The sequence below is a fragment of the Tupaia chinensis genome, unplaced genomic scaffold (genome assembly GCF_000334495.1).
Source record: "Tupaia chinensis unplaced genomic scaffold, TupChi_1.0 Scaffold000658_2, whole genome shotgun sequence".
Lineage (NCBI taxonomy): Eukaryota > Metazoa > Chordata > Mammalia > Scandentia > Tupaiidae > Tupaia > Tupaia belangeri.
The window spans coordinates 1322895-1333876 of NW_006160180.1; the positions used below are offsets into that span (position 1 = coordinate 1322895).

Consider the following 10982-nt stretch of genomic DNA (forward strand, 5'->3'; position numbering starts at 1 on the left):
GAAGAGCGTTTGGACAGGGTGTCACAACCCCCGACAAAGGTGTTGTCCAAAGGGAGCTCCTGAATCACATGATGCTTTTTCACGGAAACTGGAGTGTCTGGTTTGAGATGAAAAGCAGGCTGTGGAGAAGCAGATTTGTAGTGCTTGGCCAGGTCAGGGCTGTTAGGCTTGAAGGTGGTTGGAGGTGCCGGGCCCCAGTCAAATCTTCCTATACTTTGCTCCTCCAGCTCAGCCGGCAGGCTAATTGTCCCATTGATAGGTTCGTGAACGGCATCGTCAGGTTTGGATTCTTCAATAGTAACAAAGTTCAAAAGGGAGCTCTTGGGAGACTTTCTTTTCTTCCTTTTCTTTTTCTTGTTTTGTTTGTTCTCCTGGTTTGGGGACATCCATTCGGCACCTTGCTTGCTTCTCTGAGCTGCTTTGAACCTCGAGGCATGGCGACAACGCACCAGAACGGTGACGAAGATCACAACGATGACCACCATGGCGCCTGCCACGATGGCAATCATGATGGTGAGATAGTCCTCATTTTGATAGGGCTGGCTACTATCCCCTATGTTCCTGTCCAACGGGGTCTCCATAGTCCTGCGGATCAAGTCATAGATGTAGGAGGCATTTCCAGCCGTGTCGTTAACGTAAAGGAATACAAGCACAAGTGTGTGCAGAGATTTCGGGTACCCCAGGTCACTTATGTTGACCACCAAACGGTGCAGGCCCACATCCGTAGGTGCCGGCTTCTCTTCCAGAGTAATGTTACCTGTTACTGGATCAATCCGAAATAAGCCTTTGTTGTTCCCACTCACTATTGTGTACTTAAGCTCAGCATTCATCCCGGTGTCAATATCCACTGCAAAAACTTCTGCTACCACGGAGCCAGGAATGGCTGAGAGGGGCACCAACTTAAAGGAAGTGTTAGATGGTGGAGAAATGACAACAGGGCTATTGTCATTGACATCCATGACATTGATAGTTACTTTTGCAGTAGAGGAACGAGGCGGTTGTCCTCCATCAGTGGCTTTGACATCAAAAGTGTAGGAACTTTGCTGCTCTCTATCAAACGAGACATTTGACTTTATGACTCCAGAATAGGGATCCAACACAAAATTATCATTGTCATTTAGAATGGAAAGAGTCACAGCTTTATTCTCTCCAGCATCTGCATCTGTCACTGTGATTACCCCCACAGTACTATACTTTGGCAGATTCTCAGACACAAAAAACTGAAAATGATTATGAGTAAACTTGGGGCTATTGTCATTCTCATCCAGAACAGTAACTATCACAGCCGCCTGGCTTTGGAGGGGAGGGGTCCCATTGTCCCTGGCAGTTACTGTAAAAATGAATCGTTCTTGTTCTTCTCTGTCAAAGACTCTGGAGGCTGTCAAAACTCCCGTCTTTCGGTCCAGATCAAAGAAGGAGGCATTAGGTCCAAGCTGATAAACAATGTCTGCATTTTTCCCACTGTCTTCATCTGTGGCACTAATAGTTGTTAAGTATAACCCACGTCGGTTGTTTTCAGAAACTGACAGCTCAATTACAGGCTGGTTGAAAATTGGTGGGTTGTCATTTTCATCCTCAAGCTTAACCCTTACCAGGGCAGTCTGATTTAAACTGGGCTTCCCAGAATCAGAGGCAACAATTTTAAAGCTGAATTCTTTGGTCCCTTCATAGTCCAACAAAGAAGAGGTCTCTAGCAAATATTGGTTGTCATACACTGCCTTCAAATGAAATGGGACCTCTCTCTCAATGAAGCAGATCACTTTGCCATTCACATCTGTGTCCTTATCCGAAACCGTAATCAGGGCGATCTTTGTATTGACAGGATCTTTCTCAGATAAATACACTGTGCCATTGATAGGACTTATAATGTACCTGAGGTCTATGTTAGGAGGGTTATCATTTACATCGGTGACATTGATGGTAACCGTTGCTCGAGCAGGAGTGGAACTGCCATCACTAGCCAGCACGGTCACTTTGTGAATGGCTGTCTCCTCTCTATCTAGGGACCTCTGAACTGTGATCAGCCCAGTAGTATTATTTAAAGCAAAGAGTCTTTTGGTTGCAGGGGCGACCTGGGCACCAAAAATGTACCGGATTTCAGCATTACTGCCGATATCTGCATCAGTGGCATGGAGCTGAATTACAGAGGTCCCCACAGGGGCATTCTCTGGAATGTGCACCTCCACTTGACCCTCTTTAAACACTGGCCTGTTGTCATTTACATCACTTACTGTGACCTGCAGTATGGCCGTGCTGGATTTCTGTGGAGTGCCTCCATCCTCGACTTTGATTTTCATCACATACGTGTCTTTCTGTTCTCTATCCAAGTTTTGCTGAACAATCAATTGTGGCCACTTCTCTCCCTCCGGAGTTTCCACGATATCCAGTCCAAAAACACTCTGCCCATTTAACAATTCATAATGCTGTACCCCATTGAAGCCTGTGTCAGGATCTGTGGCTGATGGAATGGGAAAGCGGCTGTTGATCAAAGTGTTTTCTGGAATGGAAATATTGATGACAGGAGATGGAAACATGGGGGCATTATCATTGGTATCCTTGACAATGATTTTTATTTTGATCAGCCTGAAGAAGTCATTGGGGAGGATCACCACCTCAAGTTCAAAGAAACACTCATTCTCCTCAGCATAGGAGGCTCCGGCACAGAGTTTTTCTCTGTCTATTCTATTGGAGGTTGTGAAAATTTCCCCAGTGCTGCTGGATACTTTCACCAAAGGGGCATCCCCAGCTTTAGAAACCAGTCTGTAGACAAGGCTGGCACTGGTCCCTGTGGCAGCATTGATGTGAGAAATGTTCAGGTCCTTTGGTATGTTTCCTATGGGCACATTTTCAGGCAATTCCTCTCTAATAGTGTAAATAAGTTCTTGAGCTATTGCGGAATCCAGCCTTAAACAGGCAATCAGAGCAGCCAACAGGTAAAAATCCCTCAGGTCCATGATAATGTATCTATTTTCTTTTCCTGGATTTTAGGGTTTAAAGGTTTCCACTGAGGAATGCTGCACGACTTGCAAGAGGAAGCGTGCCTGGACAGGAGGATGCATTACAGCTCATCACTTATTTGGAGACAGCCACTGTCAACACAATCGTATAGACAATATTATTCTTCAGTAAATACAAACACACAGTCATGAAATAGCACAACACATTTTCCGCTGCGTATTAGTAAACATGGCAGTTTGCTCTGCCACTGTTTGCCAAGTTAACTCTGTGGATAAAAAAAAACACTAAATATCCTCTGCTTGTTGCATTTGCCCAGAGAAAAGGAAATTGTCTACTTTGAATTAAGGACAGCTGCTATTTTTACCTGGGTTCACCCACGTTGTTTTTAAAAACACTGTTGATTTCAAAACATGCATTCTGGTCCCCTTCTCCCCCTCCCCCTGTCTTACCCGCCTCCTGGCCTCTAACCCACCTCCCTCAGTTTTTTTTTAGGTGCAAGTGAAAAACCTAAAGTATTTAGCTACAGTTACTGCTAATTGCTTTGTCACATGTCAAATGTGGTGTGTTTTCTTCTCTGTTACACTGAGTCATCTCTTCCTTTTAAAACGAATATCTTGTTCTTTTCTCCCAGTTCTTCAACTGCCTTCTAATACAATCTTACTGGGAAACGAGCATCCGGACATGCTGCTGCAGCATCAGAAGCAATAGTCACCGGCCACTACGTATCCTCGTTGCCTAAAAGCACAACACCAAGACTTCCAAAATCTTACCCACAGCTTGCTCTCCTTTCTCCATATTGCCAAATTATCCCCCATAGAATTAATAAGCACATTAAAACTTTTGATAATATACAATAATACAGGATCCCTTATCCTAGAGGTGGAAGAGAGTGCAGAGATGCAAATGAAACGCAGCTAACATTCCCATGGAACAGCACAATATTTTCTACTGAGCCTAAAAGAGGACAAAATGCAGTTTCTTAACCCTGATCTCTGGTTATAATACTAGTAACATTTGCTACACATGAATACTGCAACCCAATAATGCAGGTAAAAAGGCTCTGCTTAGATGCTCCCCTAACTGCAATTTAAATGGGTGCAAAGCCCCAGGCTGCTACCTCCTTGAGTAGGACTGGTCAGTTCCCAGGCTCTCATCTTATCTGCATTAGGCTGCACGGTAGCTGATGCCCGCGATTAGTTCCGGCAGAGTGATGCAGGTAGGGATGCAGATACAGCCGAGTAGGTGAGCTCTGCCCCAGCCGTCTGCCCAATTACAAACATCCCTCATCTACACAGAGGACATATCTAAACACAGAATTTACAATTGTGCATGCGAAACTTTACACTTACGTTAGTTGTCTCAACCTTTCCCGGAATGCTGCAGTTAGGAATGATTTGTTCCAACACATAGAAAGCCATGCATCTGGTAGCACCAGTTTGGGGAGAAATCAGAAGCAGCAAAACGTTTCCTCCTCGTAAAATGTGTTGCTTCGGGCTGGCAAATTAGCAACTCTAGAGAACAAATTCACAGATTTGTCGTTAGTCATTCTCTCCACATTTCGTCTCTTATATACACCGGGTCTGGGTTCTTCTCGTATTTGACACACACACAACATCCAGTTGCACTTCTTCAGCTCAGGGTATGTTCCACGGTATCAAATATACCATTTGCATCCGATGTCTATACTGCTTAAGTCTCTAACTTCTTGTAGGAAACATCAGAGTTGGGGTGATGGTGATCTCTGGCTGCTCTCCGGGATGGTAGCTGCCCGAAAAATTCCTAATCGGTTATCGCTTTCGTGCTTCAGAGACTCTAAAGGCGCTCCTTCCCGTCTTGTAGACTCTCCCCCTCTCCCTTCTTCTCTGCCCCTCTCTCCTTCTCCCTCTCCTCTCTCTCCTCTCTCTGAACTGAATTTCTTGATATAACTCTCAATAAGCCCAGAGGGAGGGCGTGACGGCCTGGGCCCCTCCCCCGGCTGCTGATTGGCCTGCATCTTGCGGTGCGGGCGGTCGCAGCCCGGCACGAGGGAGGGGGCGCAGAACAAGGCGCTGACTGTCTCCCAGCCTCCCCTCCTCGGCGCCCCCTCGGCAGTCGCGAAAACCCGGAGATCTGATCCCAGCCCCGGGAGAGTCGGGTTCCAAGAGGTGCACTGAGCATGCCCAGCAGGGTTCGCCCTGAGAAAGATGCGCTGACGCTCCCCGGGCAGGCGCTGACGCGGAGCTTGCTGGCGCTAAGCGGGGTGGCGAACCCCCAGTCCCGGCGGTCAGGCAGGCACAGCGGCGGCTCGGGGATTCGGCACGTCACGCGGCGGCGGATCCGGGGAACGTCGGACACCTCCGTGGGTGGATGGGTGTCAATGTGGCGTCTCGTCTCTGGGCGCACATTCCCATTTCTCTTTGCTAAGTGGAGGGGCCAAAATGCACAGATGGGAAAGTCAACTGGGATGCAAGGCGAGAGACGCCTGGCCGCCCGTTAGTGAAGAGCCTGAGCTAGCAGATCCCCGGAGCGCGTTAAGCCGACCACATGCCCGGTGCTGCAAATAGAGGCTTTAGCTGGCGGGGACATTGGCGAGAAGGGCAGAGAGGGCGGGTGGTGAGAGGTGGGGGTAGCTGCGTTTTGGATCTCATTCGAGACCGGAAAGAAAATTCATCTGAGCACTTCTACGTGCAGGGTCACAAAAAGCGCTGAGACAGAGGGAAAGTTGCAGCCTCTGAGATGCCCTTGGGCAGTTCTGGCCCAAGTGCTGTGCGCGCCAAGTCTCCTCTTGGAGGGCAGGACCGGCCTTTGCAGCGGATGGTGGGTTGTCTCTGCGTACCTGCTCCCGCAGCGCCCGGGAGCCTGAGATTCCGAGCTCGCCTGGACTCGCGGCTGCGGCAAAACCCGCTTCCAGTTCTGATAACTGCTAACTTTGCTTCGGAGGCTGGAAGGAGTCCCGCGCAGCTGTTTTCCAAGCTGTGGAATACTTCCTCTCTCCCTATGCACTTTCTGCTGATTCCAACTTTACAGTAAAACCTGCCTTTTTCCCCTGCGGTTCAGTTCCCTGACTGCAGCTCTATAAAACAGCTCACACGTTTCTCATTTTCATACAAGAGCCGCATGGAATGACTCCTGGAAGAATTAACCTTATTCCTTAAATGCTGGCTCCCAAACTCCTGTCTGTATTTGATTGATCTTTTAAAATAAGTAAGCCACGAAGGTTTGTGGAATGACTTATACTTACAACACCAGAAACCTGAGTAAAGTTTGAGGCATTACCATAACAGTTCACTTGGAACAAAAAAATTATTTTTCTCAATGACCTATAAAGGTTGCCTGAGAAGGTCTTAATGCATGCTTGAATAACTTGTTCTCACTTACAAAGAAGAATAAAGGGCATTTATTTTCACCTCTGTGCTCCCCGTTCTGGACTAGATATTCACTATGGTAGCATGTTGGGGAATGTCTTTTGTTTTGGAATACAATGGATTTCTTTTGCAATATGAACATTTACTTTTATATGTTTAAGTTGAAAGTTAAAAAGATACTAATCAAACTTGCCAAACTATGTATTATATAAATGAGTCCATCTTTACCCAACTTATTTGACACCACTGTCTCCTCCTGTGAAATTGTAAGCTCTTCCTTTTTTAATTCAAACTTTTCCTCAGGTGAATAGTCACAGTAAACCTGCAGTTTATAAAAGACCAGCGTAAAAATTCGTGAATCCCTTATATATGTAATATAAAGCACTTCAGGCAATAGGCTGATACTGTTTTTAAGTAGCCCAACAACTCTTAGTTGTAGTAATATTTTGTATAATTAGACTATACAAAATTTAAGAGTAAAAAGGACTGTATAAATAACCAAAAAATTGAAGAAAAATATTACATCAGACAGTAAGTCCAGTGAATTAAAGGGCGATCGTTTTATTTTACTTCAGTGAATGATAATGTTATCATTCACAACATCTGCAATTAAAGCTCATGCATTGTTTTCACCTATTTCGTGGTCTGAACTATTTTTTAAAAATAAATGAACCATCATTCTGATATATTTACATAAGGACAGCAGCACAGCCACTATCCAGTTCACTTTATAAGCATCACCATTATGTTTTTTTCTAATCATACTGTAGTCATTTCAGAGTCACTTTGTAATTGCAACGCCTACCTTAAAAATGATGTAGCACCAATTTTCAACAAAACTGTTTCTGTTTGCTGAAGGATAGTTACACAGGGAGCCAGAACTCACAATTAACCCATGCTCATAAATGAAATTTTAGTATGAACTCAGAATGAAGGTTAAGGAAGAGAAAAATCACATGATTAAATCTATGAGACTTCAATTAAAGGAAACCACAGGTCACAGCCTCAGAATGAAATATGTAGTTTTGTTCCAAAGGAGATTGTATCTAAAATAAGATGAGCGTGTTCAGGGCATTTTATTTTCTCGGTATTTATTTGGCATATCTGAATTACCAAGATTCTTTAATCATATCAATTTTACTTCTTAAAGCTAGAATACTCGAGGCTTTTTTTGCCCTCCTCTATTCCACCTGCTTAATTCTAAGGTGAGGAGTATTATGAGAGACCTTATTAAGATTCCTGGGAGAAAATTAAATATAAAGGGTCATATATCTAACCCTCTGCAATCATAACTTGAGGCTTCTGCCCCCAAACACTATATAACCATCTGCATAATAAGAGTGGATCATAATCCACCTCTCCTACTCTTTTTAAAAATCATATCTATATAATTATGATTTAAAGCTATCTTCATTAGTTTCAGTTTTGTAAGGGTGTTTCTCTTGCTTGATATGCTGCATCTTATCATTTTTAATGAGTTTAATAAGATACTGGGTTTCAATTGCATGACTTTCAATACAGAGCTCATGTAACTACAGACACTTAGTTAACCCTCATTTACCTTTGTCAGTGCATATTTACTACAGCAGGGCATTACGATGTTCTCACCTGGGATGTACTCGATCAGTACTTTAGGAGTTATGCCATAGGGGATATAGTAAAATAATGTTGTGTTCCCTGGTGGTCATGTAGGTTATGGGACACTCGTGAAACTCGGTCACTTTTGATGAGCAAACTGAAGACTAAAATGCTATTTGTGATAAAGACAGAACCAGATGTTAAATGAATGAAATTATTTTATATTCCACAAATTTGGTGGTGTTCATATATGTGTGTGTATGTGTATTCTATGTATACACACACATACACACACATATATTTAAACAATTTCCATGTAATGACATTACATAACCTTCATTACTAAGCAGTTCAGTTTGCTAACTGGATTTTAGTCCATGATTTTCCAGGTATCCCTCAACATTTAAAAAGAGACTGCAAGGCTTTTTCTGCAAATTACATTTTATATAAAAGACATAGACAGTGCTATTTAAAATGATCAAATGACCTTCTCAAGGATTTCAAGACTAATATTTTCAATTCTAATAACTCTACTTTTATATTCCAATCAAAGTTAAAAATAAAATAATACTTCCATGCCTTGGACTTCTAAAGTCCTTTCCCTCCAGATGTCTTCTTGTGTGTAGTAGACATTAATCAATCAATCACAGAGCTTCTTATGGCTCAGCGGGTATTATTGTTCCCCATTTCACAGAGACCAGAGAGTATTGCACTGTACTTCCAGAGAGAGATTGTGCTAAACATGCTAAGGGTTCTTTGTGTTATCACAGTTTAAAAGATGACAATGCAGAATTTTAACACCACAAAAAGGAAATTAACACCTTTTAAGGCTGTGCAAACTGGCAAAGTATAGTAAGCTTCTTGAATAATTCTTTTGCTTCACTATTTATTATTAGCTCTTTCCTTTTTGAACGTGGTTCTTTGTTTCTTTCTCACTTTTGTTAAAAGAATACATAGTCCGAGTAATCAGATCACAGAGGAAAGCAGGTGACAACCTTCATTCTGTTTGAATGACAGAACTCAATGTATCCCAATTTGCTATATCTGTATGACTGACAACAAGTACAGATGTCAGGTTTGTAGACCTATTGGTTACCACAATACAAACTGACACTTTCCGGTGCTACTCTTTTATCATGATCTCTATCTAAAGAAAATACTAGATTTTCAAGATTGATTATTGCTTATTTATGATTTCAGATTATACACAGATATAAGCGTTTATAACAAATGTTTTCTCCATCACAAATAACGCTCAAACAAGCACTTTGAAAATGATGAAAATGAAGTTTCAAGATAAAAGAAAGAAGATAAATTTATATTCCTCAACCTTAATAATCGGATTATATTGAAGTCTTGTAATGTCAAGTGAAATAAAGTATGAAAAACTTTCTACAATTTGTATTCATATGATATTTATTTGTCTAGGTGAGATCAGTTAGACTAATATATTAAGTATCTCTCTAATGAACTTTTATAAAAATTATAAAGGTCCAAAGATGTAGAAAAAGCATGCACGTTGTTTAGAAGCATCTTTATTTACACTTATAAATAGAGACATAAAAATGTTGGCACGAGAACATATTTCAAGCACAATAGCATCTACCCAGACAATTGAATATTTGGAATATTATATTTAAAAAAATATAATGTAATAAGATTTTTGAGTATGTTGTAAAACAGAACTTTGTGTTACCTGAAATAACATTATTTTGTGAATCTTCATTCTTTATTTCTCCTCCTCCTTTTCTCAATCTTATGGTTTATTTTTCTCCTCTTTTTTTTTTTTTAAATAAACTCACATGATATTCTTCCAGAAGCCCAATTTGTTACATAATGTGCACATAAATAGACTAACTAATATAGGGCAGGAGATAAACCTTATTTTTCTCTTATAGTCTCCTCTTAGGAACCAAATTCTATCCACAGTCCCTCTCTAACTGAATCAGGATGAGTCAGGGAGACCATGTATATTGTCGACTTCTGCAGCCTGGCTTAACTCCATATCACTGATAACACCAAAGTAATGGAAACCAGGGTTGCTCAGACTTAAAGAGATACTGACACGCTTCGCTGGGATTTAAGTCAATATCACTCTGCTTATAAAAGTATGTGTCTATGTGTACTTATACACATAGATTCTTTAATATAAACTTTCTTAAATGGAGATCTTAGCCTGCAATGTATACTAGTACAACTTTTACATGGTCCTAAAACATACATCTTTTTATTCCCATGCCTACAATTGTTTTTTTCTTTTCCTTTTTTTTTCTTGGAGAAGTTTTTACTATAGGGTGCATGTGCTCACCAGACAGACAGAGAGAGACAGAGAAACAGGGGGGATGGCCACACCGCAATCCCTTCTCCTCTATTCTCCTCTTGGGATCTTGGGCACGCACGCACACACACTGGCGCGAGTTTAAGCCACCGGCCCGGGACTCGAACTGCGGTCGACTACGTGGGAGTACAGCGACATAGCCTTTACGTTAACTACTGGTCCCCTCCATGCCTACGAATTTATTGTGCCCTAGCCACAGAGTGAATTAAGATATCTTCAAAGAACATTTTTGGGTAAATGAAACTAGGGTTATTCTGCATTAAAGTGAACCAGAATACATCATAAGGGGGATTGATTTTTTTTCCCAAATATTATGCTATCAGAAACATTTTATGTGGCATTTGTAAGAAAGCCTAATTAGACTATATTTTCCTTAGAAAATATCACTTTTAAAATATAAACAAATATTTCTTACAATAATTTCAAAAAACTGTTTCCTTGGTTGCAAAAATGTTTATGAAACATTTGGATTTTGAACAAAGCAGCATTCATGTTTTACATCTATGGCCTAATTGCAAATATTATTTATTTAGTTTCTTCAAGCAGCAACTGTGTAAGCAGGCAATGGGATTATTTTTGAGTAATATTTGTCCCTCACCATAGAACAAAGCTGGCCTTGTGTAAATTGCAACAGATAATTAGATCCTAACTACTTGGTGATAGGTCAAATAAATACCACAATTAATAGGAAAAAGTCAAAGTAGGATTACAGGAAATGATTATAAAACACAAAAGGTATAAATTCCATGTGATGACGATTAATC

The 10982-nt window shown here is 41.5% G+C and overlaps 1 protein-coding gene across 4 annotated transcripts in view; it reads right to left on the reverse strand.

The window, feature by feature from the left end:
* The window catches only part of PCDH9 (protocadherin 9), a 1049538-nt gene extending 1045209 nt beyond the window's left edge, over positions 1 to 4329 (reverse strand). For 2 of the 4 annotated variants that reach the window (XM_006159778.2, XM_006159777.2), the window contains exons 1-2: positions 4308 to 4329; positions 2 to 3089 (exon numbers count right to left, since the gene is read on the reverse strand). In XM_006159778.2, the coding sequence (XP_006159840.1) occupies positions 2 to 2954 (2953 nt within the window). In that variant the 5' untranslated portion in view covers positions 2955 to 3089; positions 4308 to 4329. The remainder of the gene's footprint in view (position 1; positions 3090 to 4307) is intronic. The other 2 variants (XM_006159781.2, XM_006159779.2) reach the window with 1 other exon arrangement.
* Between the last annotated feature and the right edge of the window lie 6653 nt (positions 4330 to 10982).